Source organism: Oxyura jamaicensis, chromosome 3, assembly GCF_011077185.1.
Source record: "Oxyura jamaicensis isolate SHBP4307 breed ruddy duck chromosome 3, BPBGC_Ojam_1.0, whole genome shotgun sequence".
NCBI classification, from domain to species: Eukaryota; Metazoa; Chordata; class Aves; order Anseriformes; family Anatidae; genus Oxyura; species Oxyura jamaicensis.
In genome coordinates this window covers 52,230,380-52,253,913 of record NC_048895.1, presented here as the reverse complement: position 1 = coordinate 52,253,913, position 23,534 = coordinate 52,230,380, and the positions used below count along the sequence as shown (strand labels likewise).

At 36.1% G+C, this 23,534-nt stretch overlaps 1 protein-coding gene across 13 annotated transcripts in view; it reads left to right on the top strand.

Moving 5' to 3' along the window:
- Positions 1 to 23,534, top strand: part of SYNE1 (spectrin repeat containing nuclear envelope protein 1) — a 301,148-nt gene that overhangs the window by 139,154 nt on the left and 138,460 nt on the right. For 12 of the 13 annotated variants that reach the window (XM_035322952.1, XM_035322962.1, XM_035322953.1 and 9 more), the window contains 15 exons: positions 957 to 1,313; positions 5,036 to 5,172; positions 6,843 to 7,020; positions 8,991 to 9,173; positions 10,766 to 10,909; positions 11,228 to 11,383; positions 12,385 to 12,549; positions 13,279 to 13,451; positions 14,296 to 14,449; positions 14,581 to 14,724; positions 17,107 to 17,271; positions 18,639 to 18,956; positions 20,252 to 20,407; positions 21,284 to 21,454; positions 22,368 to 22,694. In XM_035322952.1, coding sequence (XP_035178843.1) covers positions 957 to 1,313; positions 5,036 to 5,172; positions 6,843 to 7,020; positions 8,991 to 9,173; positions 10,766 to 10,909; positions 11,228 to 11,383; positions 12,385 to 12,549; positions 13,279 to 13,451; positions 14,296 to 14,449; positions 14,581 to 14,724; positions 17,107 to 17,271; positions 18,639 to 18,956; positions 20,252 to 20,407; positions 21,284 to 21,454; positions 22,368 to 22,694 — 2,928 coding nt within the window. The remainder of the gene's footprint in view (positions 1 to 956; positions 1,314 to 5,035; positions 5,173 to 6,842; positions 7,021 to 8,990; positions 9,174 to 10,765; positions 10,910 to 11,227; positions 11,384 to 12,384; positions 12,550 to 13,278; positions 13,452 to 14,295; positions 14,450 to 14,580; positions 14,725 to 17,106; positions 17,272 to 18,638; positions 18,957 to 20,251; positions 20,408 to 21,283; positions 21,455 to 22,367; positions 22,695 to 23,534) is intronic. The other variant, XM_035322956.1, reaches the window with a different exon arrangement.

Genomic DNA, 23,534 nt, shown 5'->3' with positions numbered 1-23,534 from the left:
ATTCCTAGGCATTTGACTGTCTGAGCAACATACACATTTCTGAACACAGCATTAATGCAGACTTCATGTTTTGCTCATGCCTGATGTTTACATTCAAATAGTCATGCTAACAGCATTTTAGCCTGCTCCTAAATTTGAGGGTGGGCCTGTGAACAGAGTAGATGAGGATTCAGGATAGCCATACCAAATTATAGATTTGTTGTTTAGTCCTGAAAAGCTTTTAGTCTGCTTTGTGTTCCAACTCCCCACATATAATACGAGAAAGGGAGGAGACAGTAGTTTCTAGTTCATAAGACAAAGGAAATAAATAACATTTTTTCTGGCATGCAGTGATTGGGATGATATTTATATTGGGATGATATTTATATTTTCCAGCTTCTAAAGCTGAAAACTAAAAATAAAAATCCTCGTAGCCTGTGTAATAATTAAATAGAACACTCTAGAAAGAATTTATTAAAAACCAGAAACAACAACAAAAAGCATGTGTAACCAATTATGGCACATCACAGATCATGAGTAGGCTACAGAATGCTTTTTTTCAGCAACACAGTAATGTTCTTAAAACTGCTACGTGCAGCTCTGTAGCAGTGTTTGTTATGTAAAACATCTCAAATCAGTTCCTTTCTGCATCTTACCCTTAAAAATACTTTCCGGTATTTAAAAAAAAAAAAATAAAAAAATAGTTCTTTCTCCTCTAAACTTATGAAAGTTTTAGAACCACTCTGCAACCACTGTAAAGCCCTCACGGTCCCTTGACTGAGTTTTATTTTCATCTTGCCTCTGGCTGTGTTTTGCCATTCTGCACGCGGCGTGGGTGTCGTGAAAGTGTTGCTGCCGAAACCGCTGCTCGGCACAGTGCTGCGCATTCCCTCTGCATGCTGCCCCCAGTTTGGGGGGGGCCCCCCCCCCCCCCTTTTCCAGCTGTAGCAAGTTACCATGGCAATGTTGCTTTGCAGGAGCTGGTAGACTCCCGCCAGATTGGTGCAGGCCGCCTCAGCCGAGTGGAGACGCTGGCTCCCGCAGCCAAGCGCAGCACGACTGCCGACGGGTGCCATGTCCTCACTGCCGAGATGCAGGCCCTGCAGTCGGACTGGAAGCAGTGGGAAGAGAGCGCTTTCCAGAGCCAGCAAAGCCTGCGGGATGTTCTGAGCCAGATGGCCCTGTCGGAGCAGGAGTTCGCAGCGCAGGTTGCACAGCTGGAGGAGGCCGTGCAGCAGTTCAGCGGACTGCTGGCCACCTGGTCGCAGAGCCTGACCCCCCTCGATGGCCAGCACACCGACACCGAGATTGTGGAAAGCTGGCGCAAGGAGAAAGTAAGGTCGCCTCTCTTTTGCATGTGTTTTTCCGGTTGTAAATGTACAGGTATCGCGGGCAGAAAACTTCTGCCAAGTGGCACTATCAAGTAATGGGAGAGGTAGAAAAAAATAAGAGGTATATTTGAAAATCTCCCTCTGAAATCCCAACCTTCCAAACTTCTGTGATTGTAAGCAGAGCAAGCACTGTTTACAAAAAATGTGTCTTTGGCCTCAGCTGTACTACACTTAGCAAATGCTGCTTGGATCCTACACATTTAAAACAAAGCTTGCCTTTAAGAAAATGAAGGAACTATCTCTGAACTTCTCTTCAAGTTGTTCAGTGTTTCGAGCCAGAATAGTACTTGATCAGGGAAATGTGAAGTATTTCCTAAAAGCCAAGAAGCAGCTGGAGTGATTTCTAACTCACAATTTCTCATGCATGTATTGAGTTTCTACTTTTCATTTCTTGAAATATTCTTCACACTATACATGTTAAGATCTTGTCCAGCATTTAAAGAAGTTATATTCTAAACAGGTATTTTTGCTAATTGCTCTGCTATGGAATGTAGTGAAATTCAGAGAAATAGAAAAGGAGTTCCTGAGTGTCTTCTAGCAAATATTTCATGTGTATGTATCACACCCCCACACATGATATATATATATACGCAACATTCAAGTTATGTTTGTACGTATCTCAATTTCTGTGAATCACAGAAGTAGAGGAAAGATACATTGTATCTTTTCCTTTCCTTTCAGGGTAGTGTTCAGTTTCAGTAAAAGAAGAGAGGTATGTGATGCTTGCTTTCTGTCCCTTTCAGTGAAGAAACATTCAAAAAAAAACAAATATTTTCTCTTTAAACTGAGATTATAAATCTCCTCCTCCTCCATCGACTGTGCCAAGTTATTTCTGTGGCTTCCCCTTCCACAGAATTCCCTGAAACAGACTGATGGAACCTGCCTGTTTGAGTGCCAGTACATAACAGTAGGAGTAACAAAGCTGACACTACACTGAAGTAAATAAATAGTACAAGTATGCAGTCTTCTATGGTTATGTTTTTAAACAGGGAAGGAAGATATGGAACTATCATCAACATGTAACAGATGTTTCTTTGATTTTTTTTTTATTTATTTTACAAATGAAAAATACTAAATTCAAAGGACATTAGTAGTATTAGTACTATATATGCCATGTATGTACTGTAGCTCTATGTGAAAAGCTTTATTTAGATTATAAAGTCGTAAACTTTAGGTAAGGAGGAAAATGCAGAGGAAACGACTTATTACGGTCAGTTGTACTATGTAATAATAGCTTGAAGAAATGCAGTCAGCACAATAGTCCTTCCATTTGGGCTCCAGGGATGGGTCCCACTGTGAATGTAAAATAGCACTGCAGCATTCACTTTCCACTGTCACATAACAATTCTGTTGTCATGCAAGCCAAGGCCACAAATTAAAGATGCATTTCCTAATTCTCAGAATTAGCAAACTCACTGTGTTATCCCATACTCAAGCTCTATTCCTTTTCGTATGTACAACATAATAGCAACAGATCGTACACCTGGTATTCAGCAAATTATTTTTGTAATTCTCAGATTCAAAATTATATCTGTCACTGAAACAGTCCTATTAGTGATTCAGTGTCTCTGTATGGCCATAGCTAAATGTAATCTGTTTTTCAAGTAAATGTTCCTGCTTGTTAAGAGGTTATGCCTAAGGTTGTATATCATCAAAAAATCTTTTAATAGTTATTGTGGTAAGTCATTTGAAACTGATAGATTTCATTGAAAACAGATTATTTGAACCCCTGTGATACTCTTAGGTTATGTTTCTTTTGGAAAAAAAAGAAAAAATATATATATATTATTACAGTGATTCCTGCCATAAGTAATCTCTGTTTTAAGTGTTAAAAAACATCTTGTTTTAAGTAATGGCCAGTTTGTTGTCATTCCTAATGCTTCCAAAAAAGTCTTGTGTGCACTTTAACAAAGTAGATAAACAAAAAAAGCTTACTTTTTTTCATTTTTTTTCCTTTTTTTTTTCTTTTTTTTTTTTTTCCCTAAACATCATTGTTATTACATAAGCACTTAATTCAGATGTTATTTTGTGTGGTTTATCAGCATCGTGACTATTTCAAGTATCTTTTAATTATAGTTGAACAGATTTTCTGGTGTGTGAGTGACTCAATGCAGATAATTATTTATGTCAAAATAGATTGTTGTTTTTCCTGGCAGTTCAGGTACTACAAAAAATATACAGCCCTTATTCTTATTTTAGCTTTTGCAGAAACACATAGTATAGATCTTTAAAAAATTTTGCAACTCCACAGACTTTTTCAATAAAAGAGATATAAAACAAGCACAAAGGCAACAGACATGGGCGACAGACGCATTATCTGAATCCCAGGCTTTTGATCATTTGCTGTTCTTACTAAGTCTGTTGTCTTGCTAGACCCTTGCTACTAGTTTTAAGTTTTATTTTACACAAGTGCATATCAGTTTATTACAGAGTCAGATAATATTTTACAGTGAAAATGTATTTGGTGAGGTTTTTTTGTTTGTTTGTTTTTTAATCTTTGAAACTGTGGTATTTTCAAAACCTTTTTCTATTTTCACATACATAACTTGTATATTTCCTGAACATACAATTTTGTGCTGATTGGTAATCACAAACTATTTACTATGTATATTCTCAATCATCATTTTGCATATATTCAGAAACTTAATGGAGGGAATTCCTTGTTCCACTTCCCCTATCCCCCTTCTACTCTCTCGTCACTTTCTTGTGATCAGTTTCTTATATTTATACATATATTTCTTCCAGATCAGGACTTAGATGTAGCCAAACTGATCTATGCATGCCAAACACTCTGGCATGTCTTCACTGTAGAACCTTTGCCGTGGTGAATGTAACTAGCTAGAATATTGTCTTTTCTCCCTGGTAGTTTAAGAGGAATGCCAGAAGAATTTAGTTTCTAATGATGTGAGGAGCCAAGTCTACGCTGCTAATCATGCTGGAGTAGTTGGCAGGGTGCTGCAGTGGAGACACTGTGTACGTCAACATGAGAACTGTTTTTGTTGGAGTAGTTATCACACCCCTCCCAGTGACGTTTGCTAAGTAAATATAAATACTTTTTTCTTGACTTAGCTGTTTCCAAAAACAGTGCAGCAGTGACAGCCAGTAACCCTCAAAGAACTGTGAGCAGCTGTGCTTTTACACTAAGAAAGCCTCTGTCAAAATGTCAAAGCTATTACAAGTTTTTTTGTTTGTTTGTTTTTGTTTGGGTGTTTGTTTGTTTGTTTTGTTTGTTTTGTTTTGTTTTGGTACAGCTTGTTTCTATTGAGCATACTAAACTCAAGCCAAAAGGACAATTATAATCATATGCACTGGTATTATTTGCTATTCCCTAATTGTACATAATTTCATATGTACAGCTATTTGGTAATACTATATATTATATATTTATATAATAATGATATATATTATATATCATTTATTAAAACAAGGTGCATATCTTAAACTCTTCTATGAGAACGTTTTGAACTAAAAAAGTTGAAGTGTCCAGAAATTTAGTCTATAGAAGCTCATAATTTCAAATAAGCTTCTGTGCTTGATTGCTAGAATGCTCTCAAAAATGGACACACATGGATTACAACTGAAGTTGAAATTAAATTTTATAAATTTTCATTGTATTTTTTAAATTATTTACTTACCAATATTGTTCATTTATTTTGTTTTAACAGGAAACATTGGATGACCTGGTGAAGTCTGAACACATGATAGATAAGATCAAGACTCAGTTAAATGATCTCTGTAGATTTTCCAGAGATTTGAGTACTTATTCTTCAAAAGTTTCAGGGTTGATTAAGGAGTACAACAGGTACATTTTCATCTTGTTTATAGTTAACCAATCCCATATGTGTATGTATCCAAGTTTTTTTGTTTGTTTGTTTGTTTGTTTTAGGGAAACATTAATCAGAATTTTGGAATTTGAAATAGATGTAGACATTGATTAGAATCATTATTTTGTTATCAGTGTCAATAATGTTTTTAACATTTTAACATTTTGCAAAATTTTAGCAATATTGGCTTCAATTAGCATTTGTAGAAAATAGTTGTGTTTTTTCTAAGACCCAAGCTATGCCAACAAACTGAGTGTACTGGGTCTGGCTGGGATGTTAACTTTCCCTGCAGCAGCCCGTACAGTGCTGCGCTCTGCACTTGTAGCTAGAACAGCAGTGGTATCACACCAGTGTTGTGTCTGCTGCTGAGCAGTGCTGGCACAGCATCAGGACTCTCTCTGACCCTCCTAGGGGGTGGGCAAAAAGTGAGAAAGAAACATCAGCAGGGCAGCTGACCTAAACCAACCAAAGGGATATTCCATACCATATGATGTCACACTCAGCAATAAAAGGTGGAAAAAGGAAGAAGAGGGGAGGGGTGGGCTCTCGTTGCGAAAACGTCTGTCCTCCTCCCGAACACTGGCTACGTGCGTTGAGGCCCTGCTTCAAGGACGTGGTCAAGCATCGCTCATTTGTGGGAAGTAGAGAGTAATTTCTTTCCTCTGCACTTCCTCATAGCCTTTACTTGTTTTGTTTAGTTATTCCCTTTCCCCCTCCCTTTTCCCCTTTCCCTTTTTTCCCTTTAGTTGAATTGTTTAATTAATAATAATATTTCCTTAATTATATATATATATATATTTTTTTCCCCTCTTTAATTAAATCATCCTTATCTCAACCCGTGAGTTGTTCTTTCCTTTACTTCTTCCCCTCCTCATCTGAGGAGGGGGAGTGAGAGAGCGGTTGTGGTGTTCAACTGCCTAGCACGGTAAAACCACCACACTGAGCTTAAGCCAGTGTATGTCCACAGCTGTATGTCCACAGGAGGAAACCTTATAATAAACTGTGAGGTAGAGCTATAGCTCATTTACCTGAGAAAGGAGGAAGCTATAACAGCTGTCTAAATTTTTTTTCTTAATTTTGTCCTTCACTATACTCCTGCCCTACCTGCCAGTTCATTGAAAAAGGGGAGCTAATGTTTATTTGTTCTCTTACTTTCTCTGAGGTCACTGTAGCTGACTGACACCTGCATTTCAGGTGCAAGATTCTTTTGTCTCTTGCATGGGTTGTAGCTTTTGGCTTCTGTAACTACAGAAGAAGGGTATGATGACCTAGGTTGATCCCTTCTAATATTATGAACTTAACTAAACTGTGGAAGTTCATATTGTAATTTCTGTATTTTCATGTTCTGTCCCTAGAGAGAAAAAGGCTTGAAGAAACTGTTCATTCTTAGGGGTACTGAATCACTCTGTAAAAATTTAACTATCATATCTGTGACAGCTATATCCCAATTTACATACTTCACTTTTAAGGAATTGAAAGCTTCTAATGGATTTCCTGGTGCCTTAATTATCTGCTTGCAGTTGGTAAAAGGAATCCAGGTTTGATTCAGAGAAATAAGTAATTTCTCTGAATTTCACTGTCACCTAACAGAGTCCTTCCCTTCCTTCTTCCTTTTCTCTCTTCTGCTTCCCTGATGTGGTAAACCTAGCCTTTGCCTACAAGCTTCCAAAGGATGTCAGAGTAAAGAGCAGATCTTGCAGCAAAGATTTCGGACAACTTTCAGGGACTTCCAGCAATGGCTGGTCAACGCAAAAGTCACCACAGCCAAATGCTTTGATGTACCTCAGAATATCAGTGAAGCTTCAGCGAGTCTACAGAAAATACAGGTAACTCTACAGAAATTAGCCATTCAATCATTTTCCTACAAAATTCAGATCATTTTTTTTGTTAATGTTATTGATGACAGTAAAGGTGACTAACTGTAATGAAATAAACATTTACTCTTTCTTTTTGAATCTAGATCATTTAATTTAGCTGTCATACTATACTTTACACATAGTCATTGCCTCTTATAGTTTTCCTTTTTTATTTTTCTTTTATATTACAATATGGAAAAACGTGTTTTGAAATTAGGACAGCACTGTAAAATTGGTAGGGCATCAGAACTGGGACTTAAAACCTGGAATTATTTCAAAGTCATATAAAGTTTTTCTCTCAGTTATGAAAGGAGAGACCTTATAGTGCAAGAACAAGAAATGAGAAGTACATAATGAGATTATTTAACCTTCAGTTACACAGTATGACAGAAGAAATCTCTATCAGTTTTTTTTTTTTTTTTTTTTCCTATCAGAAAATACCAAGACCAAAATCACTTCCCCCAGTTTCTGGTAAATTTTCTTTCCCTTGCTTAAATGGTTTATTTAAAAGGGTAAACAACAGTTTATTAATGTGACAATTTTTTTACTATCCCAATATGAGAATGTTTTAAGAGTAAATACAAGGGTTAAAAATAAAATAAAATCCAGTTGTTTTGGAAATTAGATAAAAGAGTTTTAGCAAAAACAATTTCCAAGACTGGTAAGACTTTTTTTATTATTATTATTTTTTTTTCTTTATTATTGCAGCCTATTCATAACATAAGACCCTAGTTGGATCTCCTTCTCCCTGAAAGCTACTTTAAATTAAATAAACTTTTTTACATGTAGTAACTGCTTTAATACTTTCAGGCTTGTCGTGGGAGCCTATATAAACTTACAAATTTATTTTAAATTAATATTCTGTCTGTTAGCACCTTTGATATCATTAAGTCACAAGGCAATCACGTTTGATTTTAATAAAGCAAGAGCTTGGACCAAGTATTTCAAAGCTAACAGACCCTTTGCATTCTCTGATAATAACTCCAATGGTACACATAATCAGGACCTTAGTAATTTTTTAATCAAGCCCTTTGGTTACAGCATGGATGTAAACTGATTATTATGAATATTAAGTTAATTGTGTATCATGTAAGCATAATAATAGTTTAAAATTAACTTCATTGATATTTAGAACTGCTAAATTCACTTGAGTCCTAAAGCCTCACAAAATCTTTTAATAATTACAGGTTATAAGAACGCTATCCCAACACATTGGAATTTAAAAATCTGGCTATTTCCTTACAGTACCTAATATTTACTCATATATTTCCATATAGCTTTTGCATAAAAACACTGTGAAAGAATTCTGTGAGCAAAAATACTTTGAGTCAAGAAAGGTACCCTGAGGATATGGAGGATAAATCACACAGCTCAGATGTTGCTCAGGGTCTGATTGTTAACCCCTGCCCCTACACACGCATGGGAAGTCCAGTATGGCTGTCTCCAGTGGGCTCCTGTGTTCCCTCAGAGCAGGACCCTACCCCTGCATGTATCTGCAGCTACATGTCATGCTGTGCCAGGATACTGGTTTCCTGAAATGAAAGTGTTATCACTTTCTGTACTGTGAAGATTTAAGGAAGCATAATGCCCTGTTAAATGACCGGTAATGTCTCATGAAGTGCAGAACATACAGATAAACCAAGAGTTAGTATATACATTATTTAGATGCATGGCACTTCTGGATTAAGTAGCTGTTGTCCCTATAATATAAATGATTGTCCCTCATATGAATGTCCCATATAAATGTGAATAATAATAAAATGGAATATACTGAAATACGAATTAAAAAATTAACATGCAGAAACAGTAAACTCCAATCTCTGTTAAGTTTTCTGTGACCTTGCCATTCACCTTTACTGGGACCCAAAATTAACAAAAAGAGCTTTTACTGAATACAACCAATTAACTTATTTTATTATCATTTTTATTATCATTTTTAGGAATTCTTATCGGAAAGTGAGAATGGACAACATAAACTAAACCAGGTAGCATCCAAAGGAGAACTGCTGTGCTCTATTTTACCAAAGGAGAAGGCTAAAGTTATCTGGGAAAAATCTGCTACTGCTAAAGAAGACTGGAAAAAATTAATCAGCAACCTCCACCAGAAGGAATCTACATTGGAGGTACTGAGCAAGTCACAACAGGGAAATATTTGATCTAAATTTCCTCTTCACTTTTTGTTTCAAAACACATTCATCTTAATAGAGGTCCTTACAATTTAGATTTCCTGCCATAGCAGTAAGTGTTTATGGTGTGACAGAATAAATAGCTGCTTTCAGGAAGTCTTATTCTTTCACTTTACTTAAATTGTACTTGTGTTTACCCTTCCCACATGAATCCACTATAAGTGGGATGTTTAATGCAGAAGGTGTTGTTCAGATTAACAGAAAGTAGAAAAGATAGCAATGGCTCAAATTCATTAACATGAGTTTCATCTAAAATACTCAATTATTAAAACTCATGAAAACACATTTTCTTTTTCAAATACCGTTTTAACAGAGTTCTGACAGCAGTGCTGATTGAAGACTCAGTACAGTGGGTAAACTTTGTTGTTCTTACTGCGAACTGGTGACATGTAATGATAAATCTGACCAACTTTCTAAATAAACCCTAGTGCTGTTCTCTTTTCAGAGCTCACAATTCAACCAGCACATAAGGTGAATATATTTAAAACATAATCTCTTCTAAGGTCATAGGTTTTAAGGTCAAAAGGTCTTCTCTGGAATTCCTTGCATCATGTAGGAGAATTGAAGTTCTTAGGCCTTCCTGCTTCAAATCAGAACAGTCTAGACAGCTGAGAAAAACAAAACAAAACAAAACAACAACAACAACAAAAGTTTAAATAGATTAAATACATCGTGTAGAAAAGTTTTGTTTAGTTTTGTGTTTTTTGTTTGTTTGTTTGTTTTTAAGAAATTTCACAAGTAGCAAGAACTTAATTTGTCTCAGGGTAGCCATGGGAAGGTATTTTTCAGTCTCATAGGCCTAGTCTAACATTCTGAAACATAAGTGGTAAGGCTATAGCTAAAAAGAAAACAAAGTCAGTCTGAAAATAAAATAGTAACTAGGGCATAGGAACTGCGCTGTTCAGGTTTCTATTACATAAGAATTATTTCAGGTGCTGTTTTTTATAATGCAGCATAAACCTTTAAGAAAATTACGCAGGCTGAAGGAATGCCTACATATATCTTACACATATATTTTTAAAACTGTCTACTAAAAGAAAATATAATTAGAAATGAGCATCAGGACTGGGTTGAGCTTAGTCATACAGGCTCTAGGAATAATGTCAACCCATTTAAGGGGGGGTGCTGTTAATGACTGCAGGTATATGTAAGGTAACTTACATCCCAAAGTAACCTTGATTCAGACTCTCTTTGCTATGTGAGATACACTTATACTGAGTCAAAGCTCATATAATCTGTAAAGCTTTCAATTCAGAAAAAATTTGCTTCATTCTCTCAACTGTATAGACATACCGCATTGCTGCCTTTGTTTTGTTTTTTGAAGAAGTGCTCTCTCAGACTTTTCTTGCAGTATCTAACTGTGGTATGGGCAGGGGCAGAGCCAGTGCCATTTATTTTGAACAGCTGTGGTAGTGTTTGGCTGCAATAGTATGTGTGTACTTTGTGTGTACTTAATCTGTGGATTGTCCATTACAGCTATACCCATTGCAGGGGGACTTTATAAATTTGTATATTGCATATGTTCCCAGAACTTAAAGATCCAGATGAAGGACTTTGAAGCAACTGCTGAGCCTCTAGCAGAGTGGCTGAGCACAACTGAGAAGATGGTACAAGGAAGTAGCAGTAGGCTCCATGATCTTCCTTCCAAGAGGAGAGAACACCAGAAGTTGCAGGTGACTTCTTAGAAACCTTTTAGCAGAACCAGCTTTTCCACTCCCATCCTGCTGGCCTCATTGATGCTTTACAAGATCATGATCATTCTGGCATCCTAAACTCTAAATAAGATGAGAACTAGTTTCAGGGGTTGCTGTTGTCCTGTTCCATCAGAGTTCCCATCTCCAAGTTTCTTACAACATGCTGCTTCATTGCTATAGCTGTATGGTGTGCCTTTCACAGTACATGTGCCATTTGTCATTTCTATATTTCATGGGGCCTTCAAGCCTGCTTCCTTGCCCCAGCCCTCGTAATATTAATGTGCTTGTGCTTTACAGTCTGTCCTTGAGGAAATAAGCTGCCACGAGCATCAGCTCAACAGGCTTAAAGAGAAAGCTCAGCAGCTGTGGGAAGAGCAAGCTGTCAGCAAAAGCTTTATGCGCAGAGTGTCTCAGTTGTCTTCTCAATATCTTTCTCTAAGTAATCTGACAAAGGTAATGCACCCAGTGTATGTGCTTTTAAGCTGTTCCTTTTATGTTTGTGGAGAAAAAGACTGAAATGTGAATAGCTGTCTTGCTCATTTGCTCTGTGGTATGCCTGAGCTTGCACTGGCTTTAAAGAATGAGAAATAGGGACCTGTATAATTTCGTGGACTGTTAACAAAATAGAATTTTGATTATTTATTTATTTTATTTTAAAGTAATAATAATAAAAAAGCCCTCCTGATTATCAACAGTTTTGTCCTGACAAGGTGTTTGTGATTTTGATTTTTTTCAAACACATTCAAGACATTTTAGATTAGTAATAAGTTGCACCTGAAAACAAAACAAAACAAAACAAAAAAATATGTCTTTCAAAATCTAGGGGAGCTGGGTTTGGTGATTTTCTGTTGCCAATCTGTTAAGTTCTCCTCTTAATCTTGGGCCTTGTAGCACTGTAATGAGTATTTATTTTGATACGAGTGTGTGTCAGTGATTCTTCAGAAGAATAGGTGGGAGCTGTTCTTCTGGTTCTGGGAACCAGTTGGAGTTACTGAGGAAAAAAGTTTTTCTATTCCAATATCAATGAAATAGTGTTGCTCTAGTGGCATAACTTCATATACTTCGATTTTTCTTGTGTATTGACAGATTTCACAAGTTATCTTCAGATGAAACACTGAAATGTAATTAGTTAGATATGATGCTTAATAAACAATGGAAAATAAAAAAAACTTATCTACTTTGTGTAAGAGGAAACAAAGTGATAAAACTTTAGATTTAGAAAACAAAAGAGGGCATTTCTGAAATTTTCATTACTATATTATGATTGGAAAACTAGTGTGACTTTATGTGTTCAAAATTCATTCCATGTTCAATTAAGTGTATTCGTTATTATCAGTGTATGAAGAGAATTGCTGTGTACAGTTTATGAAACTTGTTCTAACATCCTTGAATATATATGGGAAATAAAGAGTCCTTTCACTAGCTACTGATACTAATTGCAGTATGAATTGCAGGAGAAGGTTTCCAGAATGGATAGGGTCGTAGCAGAGCACCAACAGTTCTCTCACAGTATCAAAGACCTCCAAGACTGGGTGGCTGATGCAGTTCACATGCTGGAGTCTTACTGTCATCCCACCGCTGACAAGAATGTTCTGGACAGCCGGATGTTAAAGCTGGAGGTACGTAAACAGACCTATAGTCTGTTAATATCACTGCCCAGAATATGTTAAAGGGCAGTGCTCAAAAAATAATACTTTGATGTCCATATTTTGGCTACAGCTCAAAATCTGAGGCAAGCACTCCAAATTATAAGGATACCACAAAAAGCAAGACATTTTAGCAAAATACTAAAATCATTTTTTGTCTTTTGTTCATTGCGTGTTTCACATTAATGCTTGCAGGGTTTCCATGGTTTTACATAGTGCTGGAAGCTTTTAGTTTGCAATTGCACAGCTCTCGGAGCTGGTCTCAAAGCTGCCATTGTTGATAGTCTACTGAGTTTCTATGTTGTTATACTTGTGTTGCAGATAGATCCGAGAATTGTAGAAGCTCTGTAGAAGAGCTTTTTCATCATATCTTGTTTTATTTCTGAGTAAATCCTCCCATTTTCCATCTAAACAGTGTTCCCTTCAGAATGTGTCCCTATACTTTGGCTTATACAGTGCAAGTACCTGCATAAATTCCATGAAAGCTTACCTGACAACTAAAGTTATTTTTTTCAATAGCCTAAACCTACCCTTTGAAACATACCTGATCCTTTGAAGCCCAGCCATGAAAACTACTGTCCCTCTTCTAACCAACTGTTTCTACAAGCTGCTAAATTTGATTAGCTAATTTTCCAGTGAATCTAGTTAGCATATTCATACCCAAATAACGAAAAAATGGAACAATATCTTCTCACATTTTAGGGACTGCTAACAATGAAACAAGAAAAAGAAATCCAAATGAAAATGGTTCTGACAAGAGGAGAATCTGTTCTACAAAATACTTCCCTGGAGGGAGTACAAGTGATTGAACGGCAGTTGCATAACCTTAAGGACAACTGGGCTTCTCTTCTGTCAGCTTGTATCCAGTGCAAGAGGTAAAAAGGATATGAGGTGCACAATGATGCTTGATAGTCAAATTTTTGACTGTCGAATTTTTGGAAAAGTTAATTCACAGTGTTTTATTAATTCAGGAGACAAATTTATGTAAAATGACTGCATGTGCCTAACATTGCAGGTCTAGAAGCCTTAAATGACCTATTAGTTTGAAATAGAAAAAGGGGAGGAGACAGTGAGGAACTAAACTTTATTAACACTTATTGTCAGTATACTCTTAAAAATGGATTGCATGTTCATAATTGTTTTGTAACTTTCATTTTGATTTGTGTTCAATGCCTTGAAATGTCAGAAATGATAAGATCTTAACATGGACAGTAATGGTTGTTCTGTCGAGGTTCTGTCTGTTTTTCCACTTGTTAGCATTTCACAGGAGGTACCATAATTACAATATCCAATAAAGATGCTCAAAGTAGTGATGTTTAAAGTGATAGAATAAAGAAACTCAGGAAAAAAAATGCAGCCTTCTATGGTGGAGCATAAATAGTTGAAATATTTCAATTTAAAACAATCGAATAATTAAGTATTAGAATGCAGGGCAGAAAATTTCTGACTCTGGATCTTATTCTTCCTGTTCTTTTATTTACTAAAAATTGCACACATCAGCTAGCTACATCACTTTAACAGACGTCTTTAAACTTCCAAGTTTGAAATCTTCATTTCTCTTTATTGGACAACCAATGCTCCTAGTTAAAACCTGTAGGGTTTTAATGGCTGTCTGTTTAGCTTGTGATACAAGTCCTACAAATATAGTCTAGAGTGACTCAAATAGCATGAGAACCTGAAACTTCAGTATCACAACAAATGCGTATTCTTAAATTGCAGTCAACTGGAAGGAGCTCTCTCCAAATGGACAAGTTACCAGGATGATGTTTGCCAGTTTACCAGCTGGATGGATAAAGTAGAAGCAAGCATGAATGCTTCTGAAAGGCAATATGCTGAACTGAGGGAAAAAAACACTGCCCTCAGCAAAGCAAAGGTGTGTTTGCTTTACAACAAACTAGCAACAAACGCGTATCACCTTACAAGCAATAAAAGTCTGAGTAACTGCAAGATTAATGTGGTTTATTTTAATGCTGCTTATTCATACATTCTCATGCTGTTTTGCAGCTACTCAATGAAGAGGTGTTAAGTCACAGCAGCCTATTGGAGACAATTGAATTAAAAGGCAGTGGAATGGCTGAGCACTATGTCACTCAGCTTGAACTCCAGGACCTTCAGGAGCGGTACAAGTTGCTCAAAGATAGGACGAGGGTACAATTTTTCTTTATAGAATTCCATTACATTTTGTTTTCCACTAGGAAGCAGAGGAATTCTTTTCTTTATTATTATTATTATTATTATTTATTAGAGTTAAATGAAGAGTAAAAGTCTGGGGGAAGCTGTAACTTAATGTATGTGACAGAAAGTTATCAAGGTGCTTTATCAATCTATCTTTTTGTACCACTGAGCTCTAGATATTTTCAAAAAGTTTCTGAAGTTCTGAATCTGGAAGAAAAAAAAAAAAAAGTGTCAAGGAATTCCATGCCAAAAATCTAATTGACTTCAGTGAAGATATGACTTTATTTGTTGTGACTGAAAATTTGGAAGCACCTCTGAATATCTGTGGTTTGCATAAATGTAGGTTTTGCAATAAATGTAACCATATGAGCAGGTAAATCAAAAATGGTTGACAATAATAGAATCTTGCTGCTCAACACAAACCTTATTAGCAAGTAAATTGACTCTAAAGTTGAAAGACCCAGCAGGACTTGGACTTAATCATCCCTGGGGCAACTTGGGATGTTCTGTTCTGTTCTAGTAAGTACTACATTTACTGGAAAGTGTTAATTGAAAAGATTAGGGCATAAAGTATGATATAGAAGAAATAATAAAAGACTTGATGGTACATGTAGTAAGGCTAGGTTGTTACCTCCAGTTAACGCATTTTTTTTCTGTGCTGATTAAACCATGCCAAATGTATCATCAGAAATATCACTTTTCTTCATGACACCAGGGTAGTAAGGCTGTATTTTGTTGTCTCAAGGATGTCTTTTTCCTGTGCAAAGGGCCAAAATTCATGTTTTTGTTTTTGTTTTTTCTTTTTTTTTTCTGATGTGTAAGTGATTGCCTGTTTCATGGTACTCCCTTCCTCAACTACAACGAATGCATTGTACTGTCATCCATGGACTTCCTCAGAATGAGCTCAGGCTTGCTGGAGAGATGAGTGTAGTCTCATGAAACATCAGTGGATACCTAGTGGATACCTGTTAGCATGGGGATTCTCTAAAATTTACCTTTTCCTGCAGCTTTTACTCTTGCAGAAGGCTGTACAGAATGCCTGTATTGACTAATTGTATGGAAAAAGCTTGATTAACAGTATGGGAATGATGAGAAATGGTTGTTCATAGGGGCAAGAGCTCTGTATGTCTTCCCTAATATAATGATAAGCATCCCATCTTTCTCTTTCCACCTAATACCCTGGATGACTTCTGGTCTTCCCCACTCCCAGTTGTGGTGATGATGTTATGTGTCTAGACTACATTTAACCATTAGGAAGTTGTTCAAAGGCACTAGCTGGAGAGTAGAAAAATAAGGGGAAAATACTAATTTGGTAAATAATGAAATGTATGCCTTGAGTTTGCCACTTGAAATCTTCTCCATTTAATAATCCCTTGTCCAGGTGAAAAACCTGGCAAAATTCTGCAAGTGTTTGTGGTCCAAACCAGAGCAGACTAAGACCTGAAATTCTCTGCAGCCACTGGTAAGAGGCAAGAGAATTAGTCACTCTTTCCCTCTTCCCAGTACCCACTGTTCCCTGTGAGAACAGGACATTTAAAAATGGACAGCTGTACTCTTTCTCCCACCGCCCTGAACTGTTAGGAATAGATAAAGCAGACTATAGATTCACACTTGTTTGTGAAAGCATTTTTCTTATTGTTCAGCCTGCTGCCCTGGAACACATCCTCTATTACCTTCATATGAATTTTCCTCCCTGCTCCCTTCAGTTCCTCCAAAGTCTGAATTACATGTAGTATAATTTTCTTGCTAACGGAAAGATCAGTCTTGTGCTGATGCAGAATGCATTTCTTTCTGTACTCCAGATATGATAATATTTTAGTGCTGAGTTGTGAAATTGTTTGCTCACTCACATACACGGACAACCTGCAGTTTTATTCTTAGTGCATTCTGTAGGAATTGCCAACAAAGGACCGGGTTAGTCTTCAAACCTGAAGATATTAGATATAATAGTCTCTTAGTAGACTATTACTCTACTAGCATAATAATAATAATAATAATGTAAGAAAAAATCCTAAGCTTATAGTCTCTTCAATATCTTCAGTAAACATTTTAAATTGGTATAAGAAATAAGCAGATCTTTTGTTGTTATAAACTGAGGTTTTATTTAAAATTAAACACAGATCAGAATTTCAAATCCCAGATTTCACAAACTTAGGTGAATAATTGTTAAGGATAATTAACTCTATCTCCATATTTGAGCCCTCTTTCCTTATAATCAATCAAACCATCATCGGAATCCAATTAGTCTTTAATTCTAGGAAAGCTCAACATCAGACACAAACTATGATCTCAGTACTGGATTTATGTTTTTTTTAGTTTAATGATACACTTATGTATAAACATTTTAACAAACAGGAAGCAGTAACAAAAGCCGAAGGATTGCTTAACTTACATCAGGAGTACCAAAGACATCTGAAGACATTTGAAATATGGCTGGAGAAGGAACAGGAAAAACTTGACTGCTTATCACATCTTGAAGGTGATGCCCAGAAACAGGAGGCAAAACTCCGAGACTTACAGGTACAGTATGTGTAACACCCTAACTAAAATAATAAATAAATCCCACTTGTAAAATAACAGAATAATATTAACTGCTGGACAAAAAAAAATACATCTCTGTTTGCCTCAAGAGCAGCTTAGAAATATGTTATATCTAAGTAATACATTGCTTAAAAGTGGTTCCAGTAAAGTCTGTGGGAACATTAATGCTCAATTCCAGAAAGAAGCATCAGGACTTGAATGAATTCTTCTGCCACACTAATGCAGGTTTCTTGCAAGTACTAAATTTATTTTAGATGTTAGCCTATAGTGAGGAAACTACCTCTTTTCCCTGTGTTTCATAGAATATCAGAAGTATTCTTTTCATTGAGTTTTCACCTTTTATTGCTTACAGTCCAATACTTACTTATCTACCTTTAAGTTGTTCCAGTCATGTAGGCTGCCTCACATGGTGAGGTGGGAAGATTCTTGCTGAATCCCCCAGGTGATAATGAAGGGTGAACCTAAAGTAATGCAGTAATCTCCCAGTTATAATCTTAAAATGACTAAAGATATTTTCAGGCTTGTTGCTGAATTAGGAAAAGGGCTGTGCTTGAGTTTCCATGTTATGAAATATTTATTACTTTATTTACAATACTGAGAAAATCTCTGTGTGGTCAGTGTCTCTGTATATAAACTTTAATATTAAGAGTTTAGAAAATCTGAATCCAGTTTGAAAATCTTAGTATGTATTTCAAATACAAACCAAGAAGACATTTAACTATATTTTGGTCAGATTATTTCCTGATTAGGTTCCCTCATCTAATTGATTCCCTGCATACTTTCTAATCAAGTTTTAATAAACATGAAAAAAAAAAAAGGCACACATATATCCGGAAGAAGGTATGGAGAATTATTTTGGGATTATATATCAAACATACATAGAAATAATTAGGCATGTTAATTAAAAATAAATAAATAAAATGAAGCATCATCTTGTTCCTTGCTTTCAAACAAATTTAATTTTAGAATCAATCTTACAGTGTGTTTGCTACAGCTTGAAAATTTTGAGCTTAAGTTTGTGCTGAATGGGTTGCAGGCTCCCATGACAGCTCAGGCAGCTACTGTTTCAGAGCTCATTATAAGGCTAGGAGTGGAAGGAATTTAATGTAAATTTTGTCAATATTTTTCTACAACTCTCTTGTCAATAATAATGATAGTGGATTTGCTTTGTAAGTGAGCATGTCAGCAAGGTCTTCTTAGAGATAGTGTAATGTGTGTTCAACCATAGATGCCTAAAGGAAATGGATAGATAACTGCTTTTGTCTGAAGTAGAACCAGGGCTTCATTTGCCATGTGTAGTAAAAACTGCTAATGTAGGGTATGTATCCATAACTCTGCCTTCACAGGAGCTGCAGGTCCACTGTGCAGAAGGACAAGCCTTACTGAATGCTGCTGTTCATGCCAGAGAGGAGGTGATTCCCTGGGGCATGCCCCAGGTAGAAGACAGAGCCCTGGAGTCTGTACGGCAAGATTGGCAAGTTTATCAGCACAGGCTTTCTGAAGCAAGAAGCCAATTAAATGCCACTGTGAGCAGGCTGAGGTTAATGGAGAAAAAATTTCAGAAGGTTAATGACTGGCTAACAGATCTGGAGGAGAATGTTGCTGTCAGGACTGGGAGGCAGTCTGGCAGAGCAACAAAGGAAATGCAGCTTCAACAAATGAAGGTAAGGAATATAGTTAACGAACTACATAAATAAGGAATGTGATCTTTCCACATCAGTGCTTAGCATGAAAATGTCAGGAATCATTACGATCATCTGAGTATAGGCACTCAGAATGATGTATCCAAGAGAGTTTTGTGCCTTCTGGGTCTAGATTTCCCCTGTTCTACTTATAAAACAGTGGTTATACCAATGTTGAAATCTTATAAGGAAGATCTGGAATTCCTGTGCTCTGTGGAATGAAAAGATATTACTGAGGTTCTGGAGTGGGAAAGAGTTAATATAATAACAAAATAATATGTCATAAGCCGTGTTGTGAAGTCTCTGCTGTGTTTATGTAATAGTTTTCCTTAGTCACTAGAAGAGGAAGACATGGTTCTGAAGAAACAAAGGAAGCACATTTGTAAATATCCAAGGTTATATTTTATGGTCTCTTTTAGAATTTGGGCAACAAAAAAAAAATAAAGGTATAGGAATTCCAGCCTGCATTTCTATTATTATTCATAAAAAAATACTAAGTATATTGTAATAAAATTCAGTCCATTTAATATTGTAAAAACATAAAATAAATCACAGAATGACTTGGGTTGAAATGAACCTTAAAAGTCATCTAGTTCCAACCCCAATGCCAAGGGCATGGGTTCTACCCAACAGATCAAGCTGTCTATCCAACCTGACCTTGGGCACTTCCAAGGATGTGGCATCCACAACTTCTCTAGGCAACCTGTTCCAGTGCTTCACCACTCTCTGAGTAAATAATTTACTTCCTCCTAACATCTAATCTAAACCTCCCCTCTTTTAGCTTAAAACCATTCTCCTTTGTCCTATCATTATTTTCCCATGTAAAAAGTCACTCTCCATCTTTTTTATAAGCCCTCTTTAAGTACTGAATGGCTGCAATTATGTGTGCCTGGAGCTTTCTCTTCTCGAGGCTGAACATCCCCAGCTCTCTTGGCCATTCTTCACAGGAGAGGTGCCCCAACCCCTTTGATCAACTTTGTGTCCCTCCTCTGCACACTCTAACAAGTCCACATCTTTCTTGTGCTGGGGAGCCCCAGACCTAGAGTCAGTACTGCAAATGGAGCTACACCAGGGCAAAGTAGTGGGGGGCAAAACATCCAGTATGTTCATTCAGTTAACCTTCATCAGATTCTGCTTAATTTTCCTGTTGTAACTCCATGTTTATAACCATGTATTTGTTTTCATTTCAATGCTTTCCTCACCATTACAACTAAATTCCTGTTGTGTTTAAGTTGTTCGAATTAGTCATACAAGATGAGTAATGTCTTTTGTCATAGAAGTGGCATGAAGAAATTACAATCTATAAAGATGATGTGGAGGAAGTTGGGATATTAGCTCAGCAAATACTAGAGGAATGTCTTACTACAAGTAGAATGGGAAGCCAGGCTACACAGCTTACATCTCGATATCAAACTCTTCTTCTTCATGTCTTGGTAAGTAATGATTAAGTAATTAATTTATAGATTCATAGAATCATAGAATATCCCAAGTTGGAAGGGACCCACAAAGATCATTGAGTCCAACTTCTGGGTCCAAGTATTCATTATAAAATTATAAATAGTCAGTTAAGAAACAAGTATAGATAGACTTTCTTAATTAGATTTTATCAAATTTTATTAATTACTGTAGATTCCATAATACAATGTTCACATAGATATTTGTGTTTATATAACTATGTAAATATAAATATATACATACATTTATAACTATATATGTATAAACATCCATACATACACATAGATTTCATTGGTCTAAATGCATTAGAGAACAATAATCAGGTTGAAGCTCTTTCAAAAATATTCAGTATTGATCAGATGTTGTTACTAACTTTTTTGTCAGCTTCAGGAGAGAAATTCAGAATTCAGCAGATTTGAAGGCTGAATTACTACTAGAGAAATGTTTTCAGGTTACCATTATATATATAATATAAATATATATTATATATATATAGATAATATATATGTAGGTGTGGGCCAAAATGAATGGATAAGGTACAGTGTTCAGGTCAATTTAGGTAGAAAGTGCTTCATAGTAACATAATCACGTCACTATACAAATTGCAAAATATAAGTCCCTTTTCAGTGTTTAGCATTAACTCAGTTTTACATTAGTGATTGTGGTATGTATGCTCTGACAAGACCCCAGTAAGAATTATCCATTAGATATGAAAGGACTCAAAACTACATATTTAATCTTAGTATATCAGGTTTTATTAATAAGTGGCAATTTATTGCTCTCTCTAACCAATAGCTATGATAAACATCAAGGTGTTTCTCATTTCTTCCCCTAATCTCCATACCTGTTTGAAGGAACAAATAAAGTTTCTGGAAGAAGAGATACGCAGTATGGAGGAATCAGAATTGGCTTTTAGTGCTTACACAAATTGGTACGGAGCTACTAACAAGAACTTCAGAAATGTGATCACCAAGTTTGACATGTTGGATAAAATAGCAATGGAGAAAAAAGTGCAGGAACTAGAGGTACAGTGTTCTTGAATACAGTTGTTGTTTGTCTTCAGTTTCTGTGCACCAAAAAGTGCCTATATTTTAACACGTATCTTAACAGCTGCTCAAAAGTCTGACTTCACTCTGCCCAGAGAAGTAAACAGGATAAAGATCAAAAGTTTGTGTTCTCATGTAATATACATATTACATTACAGTTTGGTTGTTGAGGTTATGCATAAATAGTCATAAATAATATAATCATCTCTTTCCATAAAGCATGTTTTATGCCATAAGGCATATTTTGTTTCTGATTAAAACTTAGAATAAATTTCCCTCCAACGTCATCCTGCCATGTATGTTTTATACCTGTATGCATTGTGGCAAGTAAGCATTGTTTCCTGTATACATTCCTGTATTTATACCAGTAATTATAATATTATATACTTAATTGTAATTCCCGTATTTATACCAGTAGGCATTGTTTCCTGTTCTACTTCGTTGAAATAATTCAGTAGTAAAACTCATGTTTAATCTCAGAATTGCAAATGAGTTTTTCATGTTTCATGTAGCATAAACATAATGCACTAAGTGAAAACTTTCATCCATTACAGAGTTTGAGTATGAATCATCTCCTGATAGACCTGAGTTTCTGTGTTTATGCTCACAAGCCCAGTGTAGAGCAGAAGTGTTCCTTTGTTGTTATTATTGTTCTTTTTTTTTTTTTTTTTTTTTCCCCCCTGCTTCTTTCTAATTTTTCACAAGTTAACCTCAGGTAATTTTGTAATTAAAAGTCCATTTAATTTCCATAGCAATTCCTTGTGTCCTTAAAAATAAATAAATAACAATAATAATAAAGTGTTATCCTCTCACTAATAATAGAACTACACAATCAAAAAGAAAGAGACAAAAGCTCGTATGCATTTTCTGTTAACCAACATTTCTTTCACAGCTGCTGTTAAGTGATATGGACATAGGTCACAGTTTACTAAAATCTGCCCGTGAGAAGGGGGAGCGAGCTATAAAGTACATGGAAGAAAATGAAGTTGACCAGTTAAGAAAAGAAATTGGTGATCATGTGGAACAGCTTGAAGAGTTGGCTGGCTCCATCAGGAAAGAACACATGACTTCAGAAAAATGCCTTCAGTTGGTAAAGGAGTTCTTGGACAAGTACAAGGCACAGACTCAGTGGCTCACAGAGTACCAAACCATGTTACATGCTCCAGTGGAGCCAAAGAGTGAACTCTATGAGAAGAAGGCCCAGTTGTCCAAATATAAGGTAAAAAGCGATCATATCATTGCACTATTGAATGAATTTTGACCTATAGACTTGCAACAAATCTTCTGATGCAAGTGTCTGTTCAAGTGTCCTCAATAGATTTATGTGATATCTCTGATCTGGGTGTCTAAATCAGCAAAAAAGTGAAAAGATGCATGATGCCTACACCTACGAACCAGAGTGGGCACATAGATATGCAACGTGAAAGTTTTAATAAGACTTCTACATTTGAAAATGAAACAAAATTCTTATTTCTATTTTTACACGTGAGCAATTCCATTGACATCAACAGAGTTAACTTCCATTTAAGCCAGGATAGAAAATAATTGGTCTCCCTTCTCTGCAGACATTTCCCCTATCTACATTTGCTTAATCATCTTTCTGGTTAAAGCTGAATGTCCCAGTTCAACTGACATCCAGGAGAGTCAGCTGCTATGGCTTCCTCTGTTTTTAATTAACATTTTGATGATTTTTTTTTCCACTTGTAAAAGTGAGTAGAAAATAACTGAGAACAAAACTGTTGCCTATCTTAATGATGCTTTTATTAAATACTCCAGGCTTCCATATGTTTCATAAGATGTATACTGGGCCTGGCTAGAATGAAGACAGCTCTCCTCATAGCAGCCCATACAACTCTGTGTTTAGCATTTATGACTAAAACAGTGTTGATAGCATACCAATGCTTTTGCTGTTGCTGAGAAGTACTTACACAGCAGCAAGGATTACTCTTCAAACCACTTACCCACCCCATCCTCCTGCAAGCTTAAATACTCAGTCATATAGAAGATCTGTGTTCTTGCTTGCTACATGTTTGAGGAGCTTGTATCTCACTGTTAAGTG